General features: G+C 57.7%; 2 protein-coding genes across 3 annotated transcripts; both read right to left on the bottom strand.

The window, feature by feature from the left end:
• Positions 1–1,344: 1,344 nt before the first annotated feature.
• Positions 1,345–4,226, bottom strand: Spc24 (SPC24 component of NDC80 kinetochore complex). The gene is made up of 5 exons (XM_090337760.1): positions 4,055–4,226; positions 2,848–2,993; positions 2,390–2,493; positions 2,213–2,289; positions 1,345–1,634 (listed from the first exon to the last, which is right to left on the bottom strand). The coding sequence occupies exons 1-5, from the start codon at positions 4,212–4,214 to the stop codon at positions 1,483–1,485; spliced, it is 639 nt and encodes a 212-aa protein (XP_090193886.1). The 5' UTR covers positions 4,215–4,226; the 3' UTR covers positions 1,345–1,482.
• Positions 4,227–8,779: 4,553 nt separating this feature from the next.
• Positions 8,780–24,918, bottom strand: Kank2 (KN motif and ankyrin repeat domains 2). Of its 2 annotated transcripts, none has more exons than XM_090336666.1 (13): positions 24,466–24,918; positions 24,022–24,208; positions 23,031–23,140; positions 21,926–22,897; positions 15,773–15,901; positions 15,580–15,682; positions 14,998–15,237; positions 13,988–14,075; positions 13,678–13,897; positions 13,417–13,559; positions 11,341–11,541; positions 11,170–11,259; positions 8,780–10,777 (listed from the first exon to the last, which is right to left on the bottom strand). In XM_090336666.1, exons 3-13 carry the CDS (start codon positions 23,065–23,067, stop codon positions 10,724–10,726), a joined length of 2,277 nt encoding a protein of 758 aa, XP_090192792.1. In that variant the 5' UTR covers positions 23,068–23,140; positions 24,022–24,208; positions 24,466–24,918; the 3' UTR covers positions 8,780–10,723. The 2 variants fall into 2 exon arrangements, with proteins under 2 accessions (XP_090192792.1, XP_090192802.1); XM_090336676.1 differs by having other exon boundaries at positions 24,052–24,208.
• Positions 24,919–26,320: the final 1,402 nt, after the last annotated feature.

The raw sequence follows: 26,320 nt of genomic DNA, 5'->3' as shown, positions 1-26,320 counted from the left end.
GGGGCTGGGCACGGGCTCTCCCAAGAAGCCACATCTCTAGCCCTTTATTGGGTGCCAGGCCGTGTGTGTGCCTGGGGTTTGAACTCAGGGCCTGGGTGCTATCCCTGGGCTTTTGTTTTGGAGCTTGAACTCAGGGCTTGAGGGCTACCCTTGGGCTTTCTCAAGGCTGGAGCTCTACCGCTTGAGCCACAGCACCATTTCCAGCTTTTTCTATTTATGTGGTACCAAGGAATGGAACCCAGGTCTTCGTGCTAAACTCCTGCGCCCCTCCCGCTTTAAATCAAAACAGCCCCACCTCTGGTTTTTTGGTGATTGTCCAGAATTGTTTCAGGCTTTCCTGCCCGGACTAGATTTGAACCACCACCCTCCTAGCTCAGCCGCCTGAGTATCTAGGATCACAGGTGGAAGCTACTGAGTCCCAGTTCTGAGATGGGGTCTGGCTTTCTACCCAGGTGTGCACCTGGACTGTGACCTGCCATTTTAGGGGTGACAGCAGGTGCATGTCCGGAGGCAGAAGCAGAAACAGGAGGTTCTGGGACCAAGGAGGCCCCAGGCAACAGCGGAGACCCTGCCTAAAAAAAAAAACAAGCCAAGCTGGGCCTGGGTGGCTCACGCCTGCAATCCTAGCTACTCAGGACGATGACATCTGAGGATTGCGGTTCAAAGCCAGCCAGGCACTAAAGCCCGTGAGACTCTATCTCCAGTTAACCACCAGAAAACCGGAAGTGGCACTGTGGCTTATAGGTAGGGAGATAGCCTTGAGCTGAAGAGCTCAGGGACAACACCCAGGCCCAGAGTCGAAGCCCCAAGACGGACCAATAAACAAATAAAATAAAATAGGGGCCAGGAACGTGGCCTAGTGGTAAAGTGCTTGCCTAGCATGCACAAAGACCTGGGTTTGATTCCTCGGTTACCACATACCTAGAAAAAAGCCGGAAGTGGTGCTGAGGCTCAAGTGGCAGAGCTCTAGCCTTGAGAAAGTCCAAGGACAGTGCTCAGGCCCTGAGTTCAAGGCCCAGGACTGGCTAAATAAATACAAAAGCCAGGTAACGGATGGGTGTGGCTGTGAGGAGGTGTGGCCTTCCACAGGACATGGGACGTGGGTGTGGTCACTGCCGGGGTGTGGCTGTAACCAGACCTGTGATTGGAGAGGGGTTGGTCGATGGGCGCGGCCTGCCCGTGGGGCGTGGCCTGCCCTGGGGGCGCGGCCTGCCCGTGGGGCGTGGTCTGCCCTGGGGGCGTGGCCCCGTGCTGGCGCACCAGCCCAGCCGGCCCGAAGCCCTGAGACATCCCCAATCTGGGGTCCTGGACACAGGTGTCCAGCTAAGTCAGTTCCCACTGGCTCTGGGCGGACAGCAGCCCCGAGCTGAGGCCACAGTCAGGGCGAAAGCAGCACGGTAAAGAACCCCTTTATATAAAGCCAGCCCCCAGGTCGGGGCGTCCCAGGAGGGCCGGCCCACCCCGCGCCGCCCCGCACGGCGGCTACGGCTCCCGGCTCCCACACCCGGCTCCCGCGCCCGGCTCCGGCTCCCACTCGGGGTCCACCAGGCTCCACAGGTAGTCGCTGATGAACTGCTTGGAGAGCTGCGTGCTGTCCAGGTAGATGGGCTGCGCCACGCGGGGGCCACGGTGGACTGGGCGGAGGGAGGCAGCGATGCAAGGAAAACCGCAGGTGTGGGGGTCCTTCTCCTTCCTTTCTCCTCTTGCCAGTCCTGGGCTTGAGCTCGGGGCCTGAGCACTGTCCTTGGGCTTTCTCAAGGCTAGAGCTCTACCACTTGAGCCTCAGCACCACTTCTGGCTTTTTTCTATGTATGTGGTACTGGGGAATCGAACCCAGGCTTCATGCATGCTAGGCCACATGTCCCGCCCTCCCTTTCTTTTTTTTCGTGGGTCACGGGGCTTAACCTCAACCTGGGCGCTGTCCCTGAGCTCTTCAGCTCAAGGTTACCGCCTTACCCTTGAGCCAAGCCCCACTTCTCCTTTTCTAGAGGTTAATTAGAGAGGAGTCTCAGGTCCTTTTGTGCCCGGGCTGGCTTTGAACCTGGATCCTCAGATCTCAGCCTCCTGAGTAGCTAGGATGACAGGCGTGAGCCACTGCGCCTGGCTTTATTTCCAACTTTTAAGGGTCCCCCCCTCCCCGCTACCCATGATTTTTTCAGAGCTCTGGGACCATTTTCTAGATAACGCCACTGACATTTCCGAGGAAGGATACTGCCTTTGATGGTGCCCGCCTCGCACTCGTAATCCCACTCAATCTTACTAATTTTGTGATAAAGTTGCGCCACATACCTAGACAGGGAAGACAGGAAGGAGATCAAGTAACAGTGGAAGGAAAAACAACAATGTAACCTCAGGCAGACCCAGGGTGCCCAGAGTTCCCAGAACCTACACGGCGGAGGGAATGGTCACCGTGGTGTCCTCATTCACTTCTCTCTCCTGTCTCTCCAGATCAACCTCCGTCTCCTGGAGCTCCTGCAGCTCTCTGGTGAGCTGGCTGCAGCGGGGTGTTAAGGACCCTGGTTTTGGAGGGAGGAACGGTACCTGCCTCCAAACCCCTTAGCTTTTTCTGCTCAAGGCTGGAGCTCTACCACTTGAGCCACAGCTCCACTTCCAGTTTTCTGGTGGTTCACTAGAGTCTCACATGTTTTAGTGCCCGGGCTGGCATTGAACCCTGATCTTCAGATCTCAGCCTCCTGAGTAGCTAGGATGACAGGCGTGAGCCACTTCTCGTTATGCTGAGGCCTGGTGTGACCTTAGGTAAGTAACGTACCACACACACACACACACACACACACACACACACACACACACACACACCCTCCAGGGAGGCTGTGGTGAGGAAGGATATTTGAGGCTGGCCTCTAGCTCTGCGTCCTCCTCGCCCACCTTCCTGAGCTCGGCTTCCAGCTGCTCCAGCTCAGCTCCCCTCTCTTGCACACGCTCCTTGGAGTCTAGAAGGCTCTGAGCCACTTCCTTCTCAACAGTCAGGGTCTCTGCAGTGAGATACAAGCAGCTGTCTCATCCCTCCTTCGGGGGGGGGGGGCTGGGGAAGAGGCGGTACCCCCATTTCCACACCTGGTGGGAGATCTCCACAACTCACACCAAGCTCCTACTTTACCAAAACAAATATGTGTGTGTGTGTGTGTGTGTGTGTGTGTGTGTGTGTGTGTGTGTGAGTGCACTGGTCCTCGGGCTTGAACTCAGGGCCTAGGTGATGTTCCTGACCTTTCTGGCTCAAGGCTGGCATTCTACAACTTGAACCACAGCTCCATTTCCAGCTTTTTGGTGGTTCGTGGGAGATGAGAGTCTCAGGGACTATCCTGCTCGATCTGGCTTTTAATGGTGATTGCTATTCTCAGATTTCAGCCTCCTGAGTAGTTGGCTTTGGAATTACAGGTGTGAGCCACCAGCCCTGGTCTCACAACAGGTTTTTTGTTTTTTTTTTTTGCAGTCCTGGGCTTGAGCTCAGGGCCTGAGCACTGTCCTTGGACTTTCTCAAGGCTAGAGCTCTACCACTTGAGCCTCAGCACACTTCTGGCTTTTTTCTATGTATGTGGTACTGAGGAATCAAACCCAGGTTTTTCGTGTGTGCTAGGCAAGCACTCTATCTACCACTAGGCCAGACTCCCGGCCATTCACACCAGTTTCCCTCCGGTGACACAAGTGTCACCACTTAGGATTACAGAATTTTCCTGTCCTCCACCCACTCACATGTCAGCGGCCCCAGGGAATGGAGGACCCATTCCAACGTGCTCCCCACTTCCACCCAAGTCCATAAAACCGTAAAACGGTTCCTACCAACGTGTGGCAGTGAAGGAAACTGAGGCCCCAACGAGGTTAGGAAACTCGGCTCACTGAGTGCATCTTACGTACGGGAAGCCGGGGTGCTGGGATTCCAAGCTGAACCCCAATCAAACCCTCCGCGCCTGCGCACGGAGCCCTGGAGAACTCCAAACCCCTGGGGGGGAAACTGAGGCCCAGTGCCCGGCCGGCGTCGCCCAGGGCTCCAGGCCCGCCGCCCCGCGCCCCGCGCCCGGACCCAGCGCGGCCTCACCGCGTAGCCGCTGCTCGGCGTCCTCTTGTGTCTCCAGCAGCCGTTCCACCAGCTGCTCGTGACGCCCCAAGAGCCGCCTCTGTTGCGCCTCGGCGCGGTTGACACCCAGCAAGCTCAGCAGACCCTGGCTCACCTCCTCGATGTCGCGGAAGGCCGCCATGGCGAAGCCGGGCAGAACCCGCGCAAATTTGACCGCTCGTGGACACGCCCCCTTCAGGGAAACTTTCTATTGGTTGCCGCTTCCGTCCGTCTGTAGCAGTGACCAATGAAGCGCAGGGAGGCGGTGTCTGGCATGGCCAAGGGCGCCCGTGCTCCGTTCTCCGTCAGTCCTCAGAGGATGACCAATCGGGAAGGGAGGTTTCCGGAACGGGGTGGGACTTGTCCCGAGGCCTGGCTTAGTGCGCCTGCGCAGGCCGGCACGCCGGGCAGACTGCGGGGAGAGCGGAGCCCGGTGGCCAGCAAGGGTGGAAAGCCCGCCAGAGGCCCCGGGGCCCCGCCGTGGAGGAGAGGGGGCGTCAGTTGGAGGGGAGGTGGTTGGTGGTGGACCGTGGAGGTGGGGCGGGGGGTGAATCAGTGTCTGGACACAGAAAGTGCAGTGTTGTTTAGGAAACTGGCTGTGGAGGGGAAAAAGAGTGACAGAAATGGTGTCACACCTTCTCCTCATGCCCTGCACTGGAGTTTGTGCAAGAGCCGGAGGCCCGGGGTCCCGGGTGACTCTGAAGGTGCCTTGAGTTAGGATGTATCTTTAATGTTTTCTTTTTGGTCTGTCCTGGGGTTTGAACCCTGGGCGCTGTCCCTGGGCTCTTCAGCTCAAGGCTCCCGCCCTACCCCTTGAGCCACAGCGCCACTTCTGGTTTTCTAGTGGTTAATGGGAGAGAAGAGACTCCTGGACTTCAGTGCCCGGCTGGCTTTGAACCGTGATCCTCAGATGTCATCGTCCTGTGTAGCTAGGATGACAGGCCCGGGCCACGGCGCCTGGCCCTCTTTAATTTTTTAGTATTTAACTTATGAAAGTCGTGTACAAAGGGATTACAGTGACATAAGTCAGATAAAAAGTACATTTTTGCCTTGCGGGGCCCAGAATTCAAGCTCATGACCCACAGTAAAGAAACAAAACCGTGACCCGACCACAAGGACTTTTCACCAGTCGCTTTGGTAGTCTCAACTTTCAGTGAATACTTCCAGACCCACCTTCCCTTGAAGGTTATGCCTCACTGCTCCTTTGGTTGTCAGTTATCAGCCATGTAGTTACAAGGTAGAAATGAGTTTGAAGGCCCAGAGTTTGGTCTACTGGTAAGAGTGCTTGACTCGCCTGCATGAAGCCCTGTTCCACCTTACATAGAAAAAACTGGATGTGGCTCAAGTGGTAGAGTGTCAGACTTGAGCAAATTTGTTCAAAGACAGTGCCCAGGCCTTGGGTTCAAGCCCCAGTAGTGGCACACACACACACACAAGTTTGAATCCCAAGTTTGCCTCACACTCAGGATCCCCCTGCGTCTGCCTCCCTGAATCCCTGGTTAGACTCTTTGAGAAAAGGGCCCAAAATATCCTTAACTCGAGGGAGAACAACAGGAGAGGTGACATTGACTCAGATGCATTGTTGCAGGTCTCCAGAGGCTCTCTCCCATCATCCCAGCTACTCAGGGGCTGAGACATGAGGACTATAGTTCAAAGACAGCCAGGGTAGGAAAAATCCATGAGACTGGTCTCCAATAAACTACTCAGAAAAGGCAGGAAGTGGTGCTGTGGCTCACGTGGTAAAGTTTTAAGCAAAAGAAGCTTAGCAACAGCACCAGGCCCAGAGTTCAAGCACCAGGACTAGCAAAAAAAGGAAAACAAAATTTGTTTTTAAAAGATGCCATTGTAGGGCCGGGAGTTTGGCCTAGTGGTTAAAGTGCTTGCCTAGCATGCACAAAGAGCCGGGTTCGATTCCTTGGTACCACATACATAGAAAAAAACCAGAAGTGTTGCTGAGGCTCAAGTGGTAGAGCTCTAGGCTTGAGAAAATTCAAGGACAGTGCTCAGGCCCTGAGCTCAAGCCCAGGACTGGCAAAAAAAAAAAAAAAATGCCATTGTAATCATAATTTGACTTGTGGGACTGAAACTCAGCTTGCACAACTACCAACTGCTTAACATGTGTTTGTGCTAGGGTTTAGGCATTGTCCCTGAGCTTTTATTTTTATTTTTTGACCAGTTCTGGGGTGTTGACTCAGGGACTGAGCACTGTCCTTGGACATTCCTCAAGGCTAATGCTCTACCACTTGAGCCACAGCACTGCTTCTGTGTATGAGCCACAGCTCCACTTCTAGCTTTTTGCATGTTAATCGGAGCTAAGAGCTCACAGGACTTTCCTGTCTAGTCTGGCTTTGAACTTCAATCTTCAGATCTCAGCTTCAGCTTCGTAATTAGCTAGGACTGTGGACAGGCAAGACCCTGGCTTCTACCTCAGTATTGGGTGGGGGCAGGGGCAGACCATGAATTTGGTTTTTGGCTGGGCAGCTTGCCCAGGACCTTGGCTGGCTCTTAACCCATCTCTCCCAGCCTCGGGGCTAAAGATAGCCCTTATCATTTGGGCTGGGGTGAGGTGGGTGTTTCTGAGATAAGCCATGAGGAATTGAGCAATCAGAGCTCACCACTTAAATGATCCCTTCCAAAAGGCCACTCACCTTCTCTTTTCCAAAAGCTTCACTTCCCAGTCAGAAAGCAAAGCCACCCCGAAGTCCCCAATTAAGTGCCCATGGTGTGTGTGGAGAAATGGAAGTCTGTACTGTGGATGGGGATGGAAAAAGGGGTTCTGGCTCCGGAAACAATATGAAGAGACCTTTAAATGTCAGAACTGGGGCTGGGAGTGTGGCTTAGTGGTAAAGGGCTTGCCTAGCGTGCAGGAAGCCCTGGGTTCGATTCCTCAGAATCACATATACAGGACAAGCCATCAGTGGTGCTGGGTCTCAAGTGGTAGAGTTTTAGCCTTGAGAAAGCCCATGGACAGTGCCCAGGCACCGGGTTCAAGCCCCAGGACTGGGAAAAAAAACAAAAAACAAAGAAAGAAAAGGAGAGGGACAGGGAGGAAGGGTGGGGCAAAGGAAGGAACTGGGCAAAGGAAGGAGTGGGGGATGGGCTCTTCAACCCCAGCAGAGCAAGAACACAAAGCAGGGCTGGCAATGGCCTTCTGAGAAAGAATGAGAAACCGTTTTCTTTGTCCTTGGCTCACACATGCCTGAGAAACGTGATACAGGCCTAGAACCTCTGGCTTAGAAACCCCCTCCTTTGCATCCAGTGTCTGGGATTTCAAAAAGGACTTCCGGGCTCACCAGGCCAGGGATACAGCAAGGAAAGAGGAGAGGCCCTGGGGGGCGGGGCACGAGGTGGGGGCGGGGAAGTCACCTCACCTCTGCACTGGTGGAAGAGGCCGGGGCCAAAGTTATTTCCTCATCTACAACAAAGCACACTCAGCACTATGCCTTTCTGTACAGGTTGTGCAAAAAGGAACACATTTAAAACTCGGTGTGCTTACGTGGCCCCCACCTGGAATCCCAGCTGCTCAAGAAGCGGAAGGCTGTGAATGGGGCCTAGGTAGAATGCTTGCCTAGCATGCAGGAAGCCCTGGGTGTGATATCTTAGCACCACATTCACAGAACAAGCCAGAAGTGGTGCTGTGGTTCAAAGGGTAGACCAAAGCTTTGAGTGGAAAAACTCAGGGACAGTGCCCGTGTGTGTGTGTGTGTGTGTGTGTGACACACACACACCTCAAAAATAGAAAAAGAAGCTGGGAGTGGTGGCTCACACCTGTAATCCTAGCTTCTCAGGAGACTGAGATCTGAGGGTCGGGGTTCAAAACCAGCCCAGGCACTAAAGACCAGGCGATTCATCTCCAATTAACTGGAAGTGGCGCTGTGGCTCAAGGGGTAGGGCATAGCCTTGAGCTGGAGAGCTCAGGGACAAGGCCCAGGCCCAGAGTTCAAGTTCCACAACTGAAAAAAAAAATAGAAAAAGAATTAGCAGGAGATGCTTCAAATTGTGCGAGATGACCCTGCGACTGCAGCCGTTTTCAATCCCTACAAGGGACACAGCCCTTTATCCAAAATGCGAGGGAACGGGGCTGTTTTGGACTTTGGACCTTGTGGGATGGATCTCGGGATAAAGCTACATACAGAAGCTATTTTGAGGACAAAATGCAGTTGTTTTCTCTACGAACGGGCCCATCTTTTTGTTTCCTTCTGCCAATGCCAAGAATGGAAGGAACTCAGGCCCTCAAGGTAGACTTTGAGCCATTGCGAGAGATCACGCAGGTGTAGAATTTTCCACTCTGACCTCACATTGACATCCAAAAATATTTTTGGACTTTAGAGTTTCTTTGATGAAACAAGGCAGATTTATCTCTTTTTTGGGGTGGGGGGGCAATACTGGGATTTTCTCCAAAATAAGCAGTCAAAAGTTGGGCTGGAGGCGTGGCTCCAGCCATTGAATAGCAGCCGAGCACGCACGAGGCCTCTGAGTCCAAACTTCACTCAAGAATTTATCACAGCTGACCACGGGTTCGAAACTACCCGGAGCAGAAAACACCCCATGAGACTCTTATTTCCAGTGAGCTAGCAGAAAACCAGAAGTGGGACTGTGGGGTCAAGTGGCTCTGGCCTTGAGGGAAACACGGAGGGACCATGCCCAGGCCTTGAGTTCAAACCCGGGGAGCAGCACAAGAAAGAAAGCACAAAATCTCCAAAGCACTGACATTATCCACTGCTTTATTAAATTCTTTGTAATTTCTAAAAAAAAAAAAAGATTACAAAAGCGGATACTTCATTTACGTGTAATAGTGTCTTCATGGCTGTACCGTAGTGAGAAGTGAAGTCCCATGTATATGCTGGGGAGTGGGGGGCAAGGTCTGATACCTCAGGAATCACAGGCAGCCAGGGACTTAGCTGGGAGCTGGGGTCACAGCCCTCTGGGACTGAAGGCACCCAGCTCTTCCAAAACCTCCAACCCACACCAGCAACCATTCCCAACCCTTGTTACTTTTTTTTTTTTTTGGTGGGTCAGGGGGCTTGAACTCTGGGCCTGGACACTGTCCCTGAGCTCTTCAGCTCCAGGCTACCACCCTACGTTTGAGCCAAGCCCCACTTCCCATTTTCAAAGGTTAATTAGAGATAAGAGTGTCAGGTCCTTTTGTGCCTAGGCTGGCTTTGAACCGTGGTCCTCAGATCTCAGCCTCCTGAGTAGCTAGGATTACAGCTGTGAGCCACCGCGTCCGGCTTTTCTTTTTCTCTCTCTTTTTTTTTGCCAGTCCTGAGCACTGTCCTTGAGCTTTCTCAAGGCTAGAGCTCTACCACTTGAGCCTCAGCACCACTTCTGGCTTCTTCTGTGTATGTGGTACTGAGGAATTGAACTCAGGGCTTCGTCCATGCTAGGCGAGCACGCTACCACTAGGCCATGCCCTGGGCCCTGCTCTAGTTGGTTTTCTAATTTACACACACACACATATGCAAATCTACCCATCCATCCACCTCCACATCCATTCATCCATCCACCCATCCATCTGGACTCTCTCTCTGGGCCTTTCAAGCCTAAGCTGGTTTTATTTGATCATCTCCACACTTTAGCCCAGGCTGGCTTTGAACTCGGGATCTTCCTTCCTCAGCCCCCCAGTGCTGGAATTACAGGCAGCAGAGAAGGTCTCCCCTCCCCATGCAAGGACATGGAGGCACGCTCCCTTTTTCTGACTCAGCAAGTGAAGGAACGGGGAAAAAAAAACGGGACTGAAATTCTGGGGACGGAAAGAAAACACTGGCCACAAAAGAAACTGTGAGTGTGCCCGGAAGTTCTGGAAAGGTTGTTAAAAAAAAAAAGATTTGCACACATAGACACACGCACAGACACGCCCTGCTGAGCTCAGTCTGTGTATCAGTCTACCATAGGACTTGAACTGGGCCTGGGCGCTGTCCCTGGCTCTTCAGCTCAAGGCTACAGCCCTACCCTTGAGCCACAGCGCCACTTCGGGTTTTCTAGTGGTTAACTGGAGGTCACAGTCTCAGGGCCTTTTAGTGCCTGTGTTGGCTTTGAACCGTGATCCTCAGATCGCAGCCTCGTGAGTAGCTAGGATGACAGGCGCGAGCCACCACGCCCACCCTAGAGTTCTGTCTCTTTAAATGTGCGCCTGGAGGTTTGGAGGGCAGCCAAGTGCTAGTGGGGTGCATGGAACGGCCCCCCACCCTGCGTGGGGCTCTGAGGCAGGGCTGTTCTGAACACCGGATCCTCTTCTTTCTGTGGGTCCTTGGAGTTTTCTAGAACTATCTAGCAAGGCCTCCGTGGCGGGGAATGCGCAGCCATGGCTGCACTCTCTCCATAGGGCACTGACGGGGTGGGGCTGTGGGCAGCGCGAGGGGTGAAGGCTTGGTCCTCCCTGCTCCCCGACTCCCCTCCTCCGACCCCCACTGCTGTTTTCCCCTGTGAACCCTGCACAGCCCTCACCACACCCCGGGGCAGGCGGGTGGGGGTTCAGCTCTGGTGTGTACGGCAGTGCCTCTGAAGGGGGCAAGTGGACCTGGGGTCCTTAGATGTTGGGGATCTCCCTCCAGGGACCAAGACAAGATACCCGTCAGTCTTTCAGGCGTGGGCTGTGGGGAGTGGGTGGACAGAGGGACGGTGACAGGGAACGGGCGGGGTCCCCTGTGGCTATTCCTCCGCCGAGGACGACGCAGGGCTATCATCATCTGACATTGGGGCGAACTGTAAGGGAGGGAAGAGAGCAGAGAGAGGGCGGTAAGCGAGGTCTGGGCAGGCTGCTGGGAGCAGGGTCAGGGCTGTGCTGGCCCTGCGGCGAGTGCAAAGGCCCTGGGGCAGGAGCAGGGAGGCAGGCCAGTGGCTGTGGCCTGGATGCACCCCCTCCTGCGTGGCTGGGGTTACAGGTGTGAACCCCCACACCTGGATCTAGGCATGTCCTATTTTCATGACAATGACGATGTGTTTATCTGGCGCGACCCCACCTTAGCCAAGTTCTAGCTGTCTTTCTTGGCTGGTGACCAGGCATGAGCGCTTAGAAGACCCCTCGGGGGTGGGCTCTCCAATGCCTCTTCCTCGGGAACCCCCACCCCGCGCCCCCCTGTGTCCCCCCAACTCACGGAGCACTTGATGTTCAGGCGGGAGTACAGCATGGATGCGATCTCGCTCTGCCCGGCGTCCAGGGCCACGGTAAGGGCGGTGCTGCCGTCCTGCAGGACAGGGCGGCCGGCCTGGTGAGGCCCTGCACCGGGGCGCGGCCCCCGAGCCCCCCGGGCCCCCCGGGCACTCACGCGGTCGGCGAGGGCCATGTCGCAGCTGGGCACGGCCAGCAGCAGCCCCGCGATCTCCTTGAAGCCGTGCTCGCAGGCGCACATGAGCGCCGTGGAGCCGTCGTCGTCCTGCGCGTTCACGTCCGCCTCGCAGGCCAGCAGCGCCCTCACCACGTCCACGCGGCCGTGGCTGACCGCGAGCATCAGCGCCGTCTGCCCCGCCTGCCCGTGCAACCAACAGGACCGCGGCCTTGGCACGGGGGTCCCCGGGCCCCCCGCCCGCCCGCTGCCCCGGCGACAACTCCTCCAGCTGAGGACGCAGCCGTGGCCAGGCCACAACCCGACGGCCAAGGGAAGCCCGGGGACGGCCGCGCTCTTGGATGGTGGTTCAGAGCCAGCCCTGGCACGCAAGGCCCCAGACTCTTACCTCCAAGGAACCACCAGGAAACCAGAAGTGGCTCTGAGGCTCGGGGGAAGAGCCCGGGGACAACACCCAGGCCCAGAGTTCAAGTCCCACAATAGACAAATCAAAAATAAAAAGGAAGAAGAAACACAAAGAAGCAGAGCTGTGGCTGAAAGGGCAGAGCACTCGGGCCTTGAGAGGAAAACAAAGCTCAGGGACAGCACCCAGGCCTTGAGTTCAGGTCCAGGAGGACAGCACCCAGGCCTTGAGTTCAGGTCCAGGAGGACAGCACCCAGGCCTTGAGTTCAGGTCCAGGACCACCACCACCACCAACAAAAAGACCAATGTGAACATTTGGGTTACACAATGACAACCCTTCTCCTTCAAGTCTCCAAACAAACCCAAAACCCTACCAAAAAATCAAATCAAATCAAATCTAGGGTTTGTGGCACACACCTGAAATCCTAGCTACTTTTGAGGCTGAGATCTAAGGGCCATCTTTTTGATTCAAAGCCAGTTCAGGAAGGAAAATCCACGAGACTCACGATTATCCAGCAAAAAAAAAAAAAAAAAGCCTTAAGCATAGGCCCTGAGCTCAAGCTCTAGTCACAACACACATACACACAGATTCAGCCATGTAACAGAATATTACTCACCCAAGAAACATGGACTAACTTTGAAAACACTACGTAGTGTGAAAGAAGCCAGACACAAGAGGTTACACATTGTTTCAGGACCTCTGCTGGGCCAGAGCTCAAACCCAGCACCCCTACCACTGAGATACATCCGTAGCCCTGAAGGGCATACGCTGTCCCTGGCATTGCCTGGGCTGGCCTCGGTGATGACTCTACATCTTCCGGATAGCTGTGCCCACAGCACCATGCCACATGCCTGGCTGGCTTGCTGAGATGGGACTTCGCTAGCTTTTTGTCTGGCTTGGCTTCAAACCAAGATCCTCTGGAGCTCTGGGACTGCAGGCGTAAGCCGCTGTGTTGACCCTGGTTTCCCTGATTCTTCTAGTCTCACTGTGTAGCTCAGGCCGCCCTTGAACTTGAGATCTACCTGCCTAAGCCTCCTGAGTGCCGGAATTTCTTCTGAACTTCAAGAACAACAACAAAAAAATCTGATTTATTTTTGTTTTGCTGGTCCTGGGGCTTGGGCTCAGAGCCTGAACACTGTCCTTGGGCGGAGCTCTACCACTTTACCCCCCATAACTCTTATTTTTTTTTGTTGGTACTGGAGGCTGAACTCTGAGCCTGGGTGTGGTCTTGGAGCTCTGGAGCTTTGGCGGGTGCTCTAGTGCTCCTTGAGCCGCACAGCCTATGTCTAGCTTCTTGCAGGTTCAATGGAGATGAGAATCTCTCCCCCTTTCCAGCCTTGATCTTCCCGTCTCAGCCTCCTGAGCAGCTGGGCCTTGAATCTTTTCCCTGGGCAGCACTGGGTTTGGACCTCAGGCTCCCGCAGTTGCTAAGGGGGCTGCTTTACCCCTGGCCCCGCCCCCAGCCGGGCCCCGCCCCCGACACGAAGCCCCGCCCCTACAGACAGCCCCGCCCACCGGAGCCCCGCCCACCCCGGAGCCCCGCCCCAGCCCTGCTCTCCAAGGACCAGGGTCTCTGGAGGAAGTGACGCTGCCTCTCCGGGCCTCAGTTTCCCCATCCGTGCCCTCGGGTGTGGACCCGGGCCGGGGGCCGCACCTGGCTGGCCTTGGCGTTGACGTCCCCGAGGCGGAAGAGCTGCTCCACGGTCTGGATGTCGTCCTGGGAGCGCGGCGTGGCCAGCGCCGTGAGCATGATGGGGCTGTAGCCGGCGCGGTTCTGCTTGTCCACCTGGCACACACCTGGGGCGGGGGGGGGGTCAGGGTCGGCCCGGCCTGCAGCGGCACGTCCGCACCCCCTTCTCACGGGGACGGTCCACCGCGGCGGGGAGGGGGACCCCGGCCTGGGACCGGCGCTCACCGCTGTCCAGCAGCTGCCGCACCACGGGGAAGTTGGCGTGGGACACGGAGTAGTGCAGGGCGGTGTTCCCGCTGCCGTCGGCGATGTTGACCACGTAGTCCAGCAGGCGCGTGGACATGGCGCGGAAGGTGACCAGGTGGCGGCGCACGAGCTCCGGGTGGGCGTCGCTGCGGCAGGCCAGGCGCAGCCACTCCTGCAGCACCGTGGTGTAGGCCACCTTCTGCGCGGGGCGGAGGGGGGCGCTGAGCGGGGGGCTGGGCCCGACCCTGCCCGCCCCCTCCCCACCCCCCTCCCCGCCCCGGCCACGCACCAGCTCCCGCTCCGTGAGGGCGTTGGCGTTGTCCAGGTACTTCTCCAGGGCCAGGCAGGCCGAGATGAGGTCCGGGCTCAGCTCCATCCTGCCAGGGCCCACGGAGGGGTGTGAGGAGGGCGTGGGGACCACCACACGGGGCCTTGGGGATCCCGATCCCCAGCCCGCCCCACAGAGCCGTGAGGAGCAAGCACACCCCTTCCCGGTCCCAGGACCCCGGGATCACTATTCCTCTTGTTTCTTTTTCAGACAGGGTCTGGTGCTTTTGCCCAGGTTGGACAGACTGTGATCCCCCTATTATCACTTCCCGTGTCTCTTTGTTTTGGAGGCAGGCAGGTCTCACCAATGGTGCCTCAGTCCCAACATCCTGTCTCCGCCTCCCAGAGAACTAGGAATTTCGGGTGTGAGCTACCACAGCTTGGCCCCGGGGTCAGATATTTCACCAGGGGGAAAAATGAGAGACTGAAATAGGTGCTAGGTGAAGAGTCAGGTCTTCCCGGCCTGGTCAATGCAGCCTGAAGGGCTCCAGCCAGGCGCTGGTGGCTCATACCGGTCATCCCAGCTACTCAGATTGGAGGATGGCTGTTCAAAGCCAACCTGGGCAGGAAAGATCACAAGATCCCTGGCCCCAGTGAACCAAGAGAAAACAGAAAGTGAATTTGTAGGCTGGGAGTTTGGCCTAGTGGTTAAAGTGCTTGCCTAGCATGCATGAAGACCCGGGTTCCATTCCTCGGTACCACATATATAGAAAAAGCTGGAAGTGGTGCTGAGGCTCAAGTGGTAGCGCTCTAGCCTTGAGAAAGTCCAAGGACAGTGCTCAGGCCCTGAGCCCAAGCCCAGGACTAGCAAAAAACAAAAAAAAGTGGATTTGTGGCTCAAAGTGGTTGAGCACTGACCTTGAGCAGAAGAGTCAAGGACAGGGCCAGGCCCTGAGTTAGAGAAAAAAAAAGAAAAGAAAAAGGCTTGCAGGCAGAGGCGCTGCCAGATGCCTTGCCACTCGGAAAACTGACCGGATTTCTTCCTCCGAGTTGGACCCTGCTGCCCCCTCGGCTGTGGGCACGTGCTGAGACTCCCGAGACAGCTGACAGGGTGGACGGCTGCTCTGGAGGACGGCTGGCCCAGCGGGAGTGTGCTGGAGGGCTTCGGCCGCGCTGGGTACCCTGGCTTCTGGCTCTGGGGTCTCATTCTCGGTGCTCTCGTTGTCGGAGAAGTTCTCCGCCGTGCTGGAGTCTTCGGAGGAGGACTCATAGCTGGGGGAAGGCAGGTGGACAGGGGCGATGGTGGGGGAGGTAGGTCCTGCCCTCCACCTGCTTGTGGACCACCTCTAAGGGTTGAGCGGGGGATCCTGCCTCTGCCGGGGTTACAGGCGTGCACTACAACCCAGGCCCATGTGTGTGGGCTCCGGCTTGCAGGACCAGTACCCATGCCAGCACCTCTACACACACCATTTCCAGAGCCCCAGGAAGAAGCCCAACTTCCCTGTGCCTCAGTTTCCCCGTGGATTAAGTAAAGCTAGGGGCTGAGAGCAAGTCCCGTTCATTTTTGCCCCTTGTGGGTAAGAATGAGGATGGGGGAGGGGAGCTCTGTCTCACCCGCCATTGACCCCCAGGAACTGGGGGCTTCTCCTCTGGGTCGTGGGGTCCGGGGCCGCCTCTCTGCACTTCACAATGGACCTCGTGGCTGTTGGGTCCTCACCTACAGGGCAGAGACGTGAGGTCAGACTCTGGGCAACCGGGTGTGGGCCTGGGTGGCACCGCGCTGCGGGCAGGGGGTACCCCCACTCACCTGCAGCGCTAGCCTCCTGTGGCTCGGGCGAGGGGGCCGCATGCCTGCTGGGCTCCTGGCTGGGGGCGTTGGAGTGCCCAGCGGGCTCCAGGAGGGACGGGGAAGACTCTGTAGAAGCCTGTGGGAGACCTGGAGAGACGCACGGTGAAGCTCAAACCCAGGGCCACACACAAAAATTACAGCACTCACCGCCCCAAACCCAGCTGGCTATGGTAAAAACTATTTTCATTCCTGTGTTTGAGGTAGACTCTTTCTGTGTAATTCAGGCTGGCCTTGAACTCACCAGTCCTCCTGCTTCAGCTTCCCAAGGGCAGGTACCACCATACTTGCCTCCAGTTTATTACTGGTTTTTATTTATTTTTTTTGCCAGTCTTGGGGCTTGAACTCAGAGCCTGAGCACTGTCCCTGGCTTTCTCAAGGCTAAGCGCTCTGCCACTTGAGCCACAGCACCACTTCTGGCTTTTCTATGTATGTGGTACCGAGGAATCGAACCCAGGTCTTTACGTATGTTAGACAAGCACTCTACCACTAGGCCAAACTCTCAGCACAGCAGTTCACGTCTATAATCTTAGCTCAGCTAGGGCTTAGTGCCCAGTCCAGGCACTAAAAAGTCTGTAAGACTCTTATCACCAATTAATCACCAGAAAAGTGGAAGTGGCGCTGAAGCTCAAGGGATAGGGTGGTCGCCTTGAGCTGAAGAGCTCAAGGACAGCGCCCAGGCCCAGAGTTCAATTCCCACCACTGACAAAAACAACAAAAGAACTCAGGGCCTTGTCCACGCTAGGCATGCTTTCCCATCACTAGCCCCAGACTCTATCTATGAGGGGAAAAAAAGGGGAATAGAATTGTCACGTGTACCTACAAATCAAGGCTGTCTTGTTTCTACTTAAACCTTGGCTGGACACAGGTGGAGGCACAGACCTGTAACCCCAGCTACGCAGCAAGTACAAACAGTAAGACTACAGCCCGGGGCACGCCTGGGGATAAACATTAGACCTGATGTGGAGAATAGCAAAACTAAGCCTCCGGATCTCAGCCTCTGGGGCAGCTGGTTAGATTACAGGCGTGAGGCACCGGCGCCTGGTTCTGCTGGAACAAATGCACTCAGGTCTCCCAGGCCGGGCAGCTCTCCTGTCCCCAATTCCCCAGGACTTCTTGCCACTGGCCCCCGGACACTTCAGACCAAGGAATGTCAAGTCGAGGGCCCTTAAGGATTAACAGGGTGGGACAAGCTGGTCAAGTTCACAATGTCCCATCCAGCCAAGGAGCCCATCAGACCAAAAACTTCCAGACCAAAAACTCAGACAGGGCAGGGCGGAGGGGACACGGGGCCAGGAATGTGGCTGCGGGTGTGGCCCCAGCCCAGGCTCGAACTCCCACAGGGAGCCGAGAGCAAACGCTGGCTTAGATCAACCTTTTGTTGTTGTTGTTTTTGTGTGGTGGTTCTGGGGCTGGAGTTCAGCCGTGGGTGCTGCTGGCCCCTCAGCTTCTTTTTTGCTAAAGTCAAGTCTAGTGCTCAATGACTTGAGCCACAGCTCCACTTTTTGCTGGGTCACTGGGGATGAGAGTCTCATCAACTCTCTTGCCTGGGCTGGCTTTGAACTGTGACCCTCAGATCTCAGCCTCCTGAGTAGCTGGGATGAAAGGGGGCCATCATGGCCCAGATTTCTGAATTACAATGTTCTTTTTCCTTCTACTTTTGTGAGCTTCGGGATGGGCTCAGGGCTTCATGTTTGCTGGACCCCACCAGGGTATCCTGGTTTTGCTTTCTAAACCTTAAGACTCATTTCACAGAGCCGAGCCCAGTGGCTCACGCTTATAATCCTAGCTACTCAGAGGCTGAGATCTGAGGATTGCAATGCAAAGTGACTCTAATCGCCAATTAATTAAGGACTGCGGGTGGACCGCTTGTGAAAGGGGCTGGAGTATCTGCTGCCGAGGAAATACTGAATGTGCGTGCGTGTGTGCGTGTGCGTGCGTGCATGTGTGTGTATGAGCACACACACGCACTGGTCCTGGGGCTTGAACTCAGGACCTGGACACTGTCCTTTAGCTTTTTCACTCAAGGCTGTTGTTCTGCCACTTGAGCCGCAGCTCCATTTCCAGCTCTTTGCCGGTTCCTTGGCAATAACAGCCTTATGGCTTCGAGCTGTGACCCTGTCGATCTCAGCCTCTTGAGGAGCTGGGGTTACAGGCTACGCCACTGCTACTGGCTGAGTGGAGTCCTGTGAATCCACCAGAAAACCCGGCACAGGGTCCCGAACGTTTACTCCTTGACGAGTTCAGACAACTTCGCACAAGAGGTCAGGTGTGGCCACAGGACTGAGATGGAGCCACAAGCAGATGGGGTGAACATGGGAGTTTCAGGACCCCTGGGTTAAACAGCAAGATTCCAAGCTCAAAAACAGAAAACGACAACAAAAAAATCCTAGGGCTTTGTGGGTGCAGCTCGGGTACAGTGCCCTGAATTCCAGACCCAACAGAAAGAACCCCCCACAAAAAAAAAATACCCAAAGAAAGCAAATTCTAACCAACCAAACTTCCTCAGCCCTGAGCCACATGAAGGGAGCCCGCGGGTCAAATCTGACTGCAGTTTGCCATTCCCTATTCTGGAATATTCCAGGAATGTCTGTAAACTACTCTTTAAAAAAAAAAAATGGAGCAAGTCAATAAAGTGGTGAGTCACAGAAGACCCTGAGTAAGAGGCTCCAGGCCAAAACAGCAGAGATGCAGGGAACAAAGACAGCAGACGTGACCTAGTACCAACACTGTCCAAATGGTGAAGGGAAAAGAAAGGGAACAGAAAGACAACCCGTGCAGATGAGGATGCTGGGGTGGGGGCCCCCCATTCAAAAGATAATCACCCAGACCCCCCCACACACACACAAAGAAAGGGAGTGGAGGAGCTGGGCATCACACGAGTGGAATCCCAGCTACTCAGAAGGCTGAGATCTTAGGATTACAGTTCAAGACTAGCCTTGGTAGGAAAAGTCCACGAGATCCTTCTTATCACTAATGAATGTCAAAGAAGCACCAAGATGTGGTGCTGTGGTTCAATTGGCAAAGCATGGTCCTTAAGCATCCTGAGCTCTGAGTTCAAGCCCCATGGCCGACAAACAAACAAACAAACAAGCCAGATTTACAATGTCCACTGTGAAGAACAGAAAGCAGGAAAGAGAAAAATGAGATGGGCAGGAGGAGGCAGAGGGTGGTGTGGGTGTGGCCTAGGGGAGGGGCCTGGCAGTCAGGGGTGTGACCATCCGTGAGTGGGTGTGGCCAATGGATGAGTGGCAGGCCTCCTCTGCCAGGGGCATGGGTCTGTGGGCAGACTGCTGGCCTAGCATGTGCAAAAACCCCTGGATCCCATCCCCAGCACCGCAAAAAAAAAAAAAAAAAAAAAGAGTGGAAAAAATAAGCAAAAAGCTGTGTTTTTCCCCCCCTTCTTTTTCTGAAATACAATACCATGTAAGGAAATTAAACCGGGAGCCGGCATATTTTGCAAATATCTAAATGAATCCTTGGAAGGTGGAGAATAAGAAACACTCAAGGGTGTGGCCCGGCGATGAGGGAGGCTGAGGCAGGAGGTCACTTGAGTCCAGGAGTGGAAGAAGACAACCGTGACATCTGGTTTACTTAAGAGAAGCAAGCAAGCAAGCACAAAGGAAACTGAGTGGAAAGGGTGGTGGGTGCACGGAAGGCCCAGAGGTGAGCCTGGCACCCAGCCATGTCAGCTTTCCATTGCTAAGTGGCTGGGAAAACAAGAACACTGTGCTGGGTGTTATGGCACATGCCTGTAATCCAGCCGGTATGGGACCATCATGAGACCCATCTGTGAAGTCAACTAAAAGAAAGCAGGGTTGCAGGCAGTCCCCAAGCGGTAGAGGGCTGACTTCCGGAGCCAGCATGAGGCTGGGTTCGAATCCCACTGCCTGGCCTGGGTGTGGCGGCTCGCGCCTGTAACCCTAGCCAGTGAGGAGGCTGAGATCGGGAAAACTGTAGTTCAAAGTCAACCCAGGCAGACGAGCTGGAGAGGCGCTGTCTCCAATTAGCCAGCAGAGACAGGGGAGGAGTCATGTGCAAACCTGTGAGGTACAAGGCCTGGGAAGGTGGCTTCATGGAGAGTGCTGGCTTAGCATGCGTGAAGCCCTGGGTTCGATTCCCTAGTACCACCTACCCCAGCCTCCTGAGAAGCGAGGATTACAGGTGTGAGTGGCCAGCTTCCAGCTTTTTTACCTTGTCACAAAGCCTAGACACCTGCCACAACCCAATGTCACACTGAAAACGGAACTCGTCATTTCTTTTCTTGCAGTGCTGGAACGGAGCCACGTTCCCAGCCATGCTACCTTCAAGACTCACGTTACAAAGTCAGATGGGGCAGCAGGGGGGTCCCAGAGGCTCTTATCGCCAATAAAGTACTCAGAAAAAGCTGCCAGTGGATCTGTGGCTCAAGCGGTAGAGCACGACTAGAGCAAAAGGCTCAGGGACAGTGCCCAGACCCTGAGGTCAAGCCCCAGGGCCGACCAAAGCAACAACAAAAAAAGAAGATTCACATTAGTCCAGTGACAAACAAATGCCAAAACCTGCAACAAGCTCAGCAATTCAAGAAATGGGTGTGCAGACCATAGACCAGAAGCAGGGAAAAGAGAACTGCAGAAGATAGTTTGAGACTTTGCTGCCTGCAGCAAGGAGTGACTTTCAGGACCGGCAGTGAGCACGGGGACTTGACCTCACGAAGTCCGCCTGTCCTCCGGTCAGGAGGCTGATGACTGCCCTGGAAGGCACTCGGGGAACGGCGGCATGGAGCCACCGCTCGGGGACTATGGGTCTGGGCCGGGCCGGCCTCTGGCTGAGGGCCAGCGTGGCAGCGCTGAGTGATTAAGGGAATGGGAACACAAGCCGGGTGTCACCAGCTTGCCAGAAACAACACCGAGGGCCCAGAAAACAGCCGAGCAGGTGAGTGGTCTCCCACACCACAACGGGATGCACTAGAACATGGTCTCGGCGGAAACAAAACTAGCAGGCACCAGCGGCTCGCGCCGGTCACCCCAGCTATCCAAGAGGCCAAGATCTAAGGACAGAGGTTCAAAGCCAGCCCAGGCAGGGAAGTCCCCGAGGCTCAATCTCCCATTAGCCACTGGAAGACGGGAAGCGGCACTGTGGCTCACTGTGGCTCAGCTTTGAGCTGAGGCGCTCAGGACCAGAGCACGAGTTCCATGACCAGCACACACATGTTTAAATAGGCACACATTGAGCACTTTCTGTATACGCGGATTCACAAACGGTATGGATCACAGGGAGGGAAACTGAGGCCCAGAGAGGCGAAGCCACTCATCCAGGGCCACTTAGCACCTCAAGTATAATGAGAACAGGGGAGGGAAGCTGGGAGGAGGGGGGGCAGTGGCCGGAAAGGCCATGTTCAGCCCCTCCTGGGGAGAATCGCTGAGCACAGCGCGGGATCCCTGGCTGGGGTGCGCCTCAGAGCAGCTGTCTTGTTAGCATGAATCATTCTGGCAGCTTCTCCACCGCCAGCTGACAAGTCTGTACCCCTTTCCTGGCACAAGGGCTTGGGACTTCCTGGGGGGGGGGGCACCTCCTTCCTCTTGGCAGAGCCACGGGGGAGGCTTGGGCGGGCCTCCTAGAGCCCTCAGGATCCAGGAGCAAGCAGGGTATGCTTGCTTCCACCATGAAAGGCCCTGCTGGGGTTTGCAAGGAGTTCTTTGTAATGCAGACCCCCCCTTGCCCTGGAGGCCCTTCCTTCCACATGTGGGGGTTCCCCGGGGGAAAGACTGGCAGTGTGTGAGTGACACGCTGGGAGCGATACCAGAGCACCTGGATCCCGCTGTGCCTGCAGCTGTCCCTCGCCGCTGCACCGACAGCCCATGGTGTTGGCTCAACTGCTCCAGCCGCAAACCAGGTTACAGTTCTGGCTAGCGCCTGGGCGATCGATCTTGGGGACTGTCCCCTCCCTCACTCCCGTGTGTTTCTAGACGTTTCCCACGGGCAACACCGGATACCCACTTTTCCGCATGCTCCCCACAGCCCCGCAAGTGGGATTCCCACGCAAGGTTCTTCCTTTAGTGCGGGGGGTGGCGCAGGCCCGTGGCAGGCCGTGGGGTGCGGGGTCCCCCCCACGCTCCCGGGCTCCCCACTCACCTGCGGCCCCGTTGCAGCTGCGCTCGGTGATGCTGATCTTTTTGATGCCGTGGACGTGGCCGGCGGGCGCGGCGGGGCCGGGACACATGGCCTCCACCACCTCGTGGCTGCGGAAGACGGCCGGGCCGGGGGGCTCCAGGTCCCGGGCTCTCTGGGCGGGGGCCCCGGCGGCCGCGCTGGCCGCCACCTCCACGTCGCGCGGGCCCCGCACCACGCGCACGGCGTCCGGGGCGCGGCCGTCCACGCGCGCCGCGGCCACGCGCGCCGCCTGCAGCTCCTGCCGCGCCCGCTGCAGCTGCGCCTCCAGCGCCGCCACCTTGGCGGCCAGCGCGGCCTCGGCGTCCGGCAGGCCCAGGTCGCGCTCGCGGACCCAGGTGCCCACGCTGCGGGCCTCGGGGGCGCCCAGCACCCGGCGGCCCTTGAGCTGCACGGCGAGCTGGCGCTTCTCCTCCTGGAGCACGGAGAGCTTGACCTGGAGCACGGGGATGAGCTTCACCTGCTCCTCCAGCTGCCGCAGCTGCCGCAGCGCCGCCGCCATCTGCTCGCGCACCTGCGCCAGGTGGCCGGCGCTGGGCGCCACGGGCGTGGACAGCCCCGAGCCCCGCGGCGTGGCCGCGCCCCCCGCGCCCGGCCCGGCCTGGCCCTCCAGCCGCCGCCGCGCGCCCAGCAGCGTGCGCTCCACGCGCGCGTTCAGGCCGCCGCGGGCCTCGCCGCGGGCCGCGCCGCACGACAGCGCCGAGTGGCGGCTGTCGGCGCTGGCCGTGGAGCACAGCGACTCGGTGGACGTCCACCACGAGCCCAGCCGCGGCCGCCGCCGCACCGACACGCGCCGCAGCGTGTGGCCCTTCTCGATGTCGTCCACGTACTTGAGGAAGTCCAGGTCCAGCCGGTACCCGTACGGCGTCTCCACCGAGTACGGGGCCTCCGCCTCCCCGGCCGGGAAGGGCGGCGGCGACGCGGGGCCCGGGGTCCCTGCGAGCGCAGACACACGGCGCCCTCAGGCTGGGGTCCCCCCCCCCACCCGGGACTGGCCCCTCCCTCAGACTCCCACACACACATGGCATGGCTGTGCCCCCTCTCCCCCAAAGCCCTGGCCCGGGCAGACCTGGAAAGGGAGCTGGCACGTGCAGAACCTGAGCCATCCTCTAGTCTGCCAATCAGAAGCTGCTCCTGGGACTGCAAGTCAGACTGTCTGCAGCACTGGCTGCAGGTGACCTGGGGAGACAGCAGGGAAGGAGTGGGTGTCAGGAAGAATGTACCAGAGAAGGGGGGGGGGTGATGTGCCCACCCCTTCCACGCTCTCCCACCCAGGACCCTCACTCAGACACACGCCCAGCCCGGCCACAGCCAGGCCTAGAACAAAGAAACCAAACTTCCCCGCCCATGGTGTGCACATCTGTCCACCCCTGGACAGGCTCCAGCTGTTCCCACAGCCAGGCCTCCACACAGCCCCAGGCTAGGGGGCCCCCAAGCCCACAGCCCCACCCATCCTGTCCCCCTCCTCTCATTCCAGGCCACTGAGACAGATGGGGGAAGGAGCCACTGTGGGGAGGGGGCCGGGGGCGTCTTCCAGCAAAGATCAAAGGAGACAGACACAAGGAGACGCATGGAGATGGGGCAGGGGCATGCAGGGACCCCTGTGTGACCCCAAAACAAGACAGCCAGGTCTGGCCGGCCTGGTGGGGGAGGCGGCACGTTGGGACAGCTTTCCCCACCCAGTTTATGGAAAGCGATTTTCTCTAAAAATAAACAGTTTCACTGCTGCCCAGCTACACAGAACTTCCTGCCCCCAACGATGCGTCCGGCGTGGGGGGGCACGCTGCAGGGCCAGGGTGGAGGCCCGGGAAGTCAGAGGGGTGGGAAGCAGGAAGTAAGGGGGGCTCCTGGGGGCTGTGAAGAAAGAGGGACAATCAGGACCTCTCACTAACCCCCCCTGCAGTCCTGGATGTTAGCCAGGGTTCTTTTGTCTCCAACACCCTGCCTAAACTTGGCCAGTCCTTTCTCTTGTCTGACCTACAGCCACCATGCTGCAGACATCTTGGTGGGCCAGTCTCACTAACACAGTGGCCTCTTTCTGGCCTGTGGTAGTTGGGTACCTGGGAAGACCAGCCAGGTAGGGCACGTGCCTGGCATGAAGGCGGGCAGGGGCTCCAGGAACAGCTGAACTCGAGCTCGTTTTCTTGTCCTGTCTTGCTTAGTCTGTCTTCACGCCTCTGAGTCCCTCTGCACTTCCCTCTCCCTGTCTGTCCACGTCTCTGTCCTTGCTTTTCTGACTTTCAACACCTAGAATGCAGAGTGACTGATGATAGGATATTAGATTTTCCATCTCCCTGCCTTCACCTCACTTTCTTCTGGGGTGCAGGAATTGATCTATAATATTTTCTGGGTGCCAAAGAGAGAGGATAGGGGTTAGGAAGTACACCAAATAACAATAACTACAACAATGGGCGGTTTTTCATGGGGTGCCAGTCCTGGGGTTTGAACTCAGGGCCTGAGTGCTGTCCTTTAGTTTTTTTTGAAAATCAAGGAAGGCACTTTACCACTTGAGTCAGAGCACCACTTCTGGGCTTTTTGGTGGTTCCCTGGAGATAACGAGTTGCATGGAATTTCCTGCGCTGGCTGCCTTCCAGCTGTGACCCCGTGATCTCAGGCTCCAGAATAGGGCTTGAGCCGTGGCCCCCGGCTGGTAACACCTCTTTGCAAGAAGTGGGGAGGTAACAGCCCTGCTCCACGGGTGAAGGAACAAACAGTACAGGGGCAGCGCCTCTCGTCCCTGGGGAAGCTGACCCAGCCAGGCCTTGAAGCTGCGCCTGGTAGATGTGGCCCACGCGGGGCCCCCCATCACCCCTTGAACCCCACATTCCAGGGCACGCAGTGAAGGGGGTGCACAAGGGTGTACTGCCATCCCGGCGCCCTCTACATTGAGAGCTGCAGCAAGCCAGGGCCAGAGAACTGAGGAGTGGGGGTGCCAGCTGAGGGTGGGGTGCGGAGAAGACAAGATGGGGTGTCCCAGGAGAGGGGGCAGGGGGAGGAGGGGGTCTCCCCAAAGCATCTCCCCAGGAGACCGGCGGTGTCACGGGTTTTCCAGACCCACTCTCCGCCCCAAAGTTGGGGGGGAGGCGGGGAGGGAAGAGGACCCCGCCCCGTGCAGGGGAGGCGGGGCCGGCGGGGTCCCCGGTTAATAGCAAACAGCTGCGGCTCCGTCCCCGCCCGGCCGCCCCGCGCCAGGCCCAGGCCCAGCCGCGGCCGGACGCCTTCCCGCCGCCCGGGGCTGGGGGAGGGGTGCCGGGAGGGAGGAAGGGGCGCAGGGAGCGGGGGCCCAGGGAAGCGGGCTCCGGGGCAGCGCCCGGGACCAGGCGGAAAAGTTTGGCCACTCGGGTAAAGTTGGAGGCAGCGGCACCCAGACGCCAGCGCTGCGCCTGCGGCCCCCGACCCGTACCCCGCGAGGCCGGGCTCCGGAGGTGGAGAAAGAGAAGGAAAGCCCCACTGGAACCCCCGAACCTGGACTCGAACCGCGACCGACCCAGTCCCCGAGTCCTACCCGCCTGGCGCGCTCCGGCCGCCGCCGTCCCCGCGTCCCGCCGCCCCGTGCGTCCTCCGCGCGCCGCCGCCCGGCCGCCCGGCCGCGGCCACGCCCACCGCCACGCCCCTCCCGGCGGGCCACGCCCCTCCCGCGGGCCACGCCCCTCCCGCGGGCCACGCCCCCCTCCGCCGCCCAGGCGCCCTGGCTGCGGGGTCCCGGCACCGGTGGGGCAGGTATGCGCGCAGGTCGAGGGACGTCGGGTCCTGTCCCCCTCCACCAGCAGTCCCGGGGCCGGGCCCCCCCTCCCTCCGCCGCTGCAGCGGGCCGGGCCCAGCTCGGGGCGGATCCAGCGGTGGCTGCGGGAGGTCACCCCTCCCCCCCAGGCCCCACGGGGCTGGAAGCCGCCCAGCGCTGGCCTGGTACGCTGTGGTGTGACCGCCGTCGGGTAGGCGGAGCAGGCGTGGGGTGGGGGTGCCAGACCTGAACTCCAATCCCACACGCTGAGGGTTTCTTCTGTGCCGTGCCTCAGTTTCCCCATTCACTCACCCCGATTAGGTGATCGAGAAAATTCCAACTCATAGGCAGGGGCAGTAAAGCCCCGTTTTCTCGGCTGTGTGTGCGCACGCGCCGGCGTACTCAGAGCTTGAACTCAGAGCCTCACACAATCTCAGCTTTTTTTTTTTTTTGGTGGGTCGTGGAGCTTGAACTCTGGGCCTGGGCGCTGTCCTGAGCGCTTCAGCTCAAGGCTACCACCCTGCCCCTGAGCCGCAGCCCCACTTCGCTTTTCCAGGGGTTAAGTGGAGATAAGAGTCTCACGTTCTTAAGTGCCGGGGCTGGCTTTGAACCACGATCCTCAGATGTCAGTCTCCTGA

The sequence above is a fragment of the Megascapheus bottae genome, chromosome 1 (assembly GCF_031878675.1).
Source record: "Megascapheus bottae isolate mThoBot1 chromosome 1, mThoBot2.hap1, whole genome shotgun sequence".
NCBI classification, from domain to species: Eukaryota; Metazoa; Chordata; class Mammalia; order Rodentia; family Geomyidae; genus Megascapheus; species Megascapheus bottae.
This window is presented reverse-complemented; position numbering and strand designations above follow the sequence as displayed.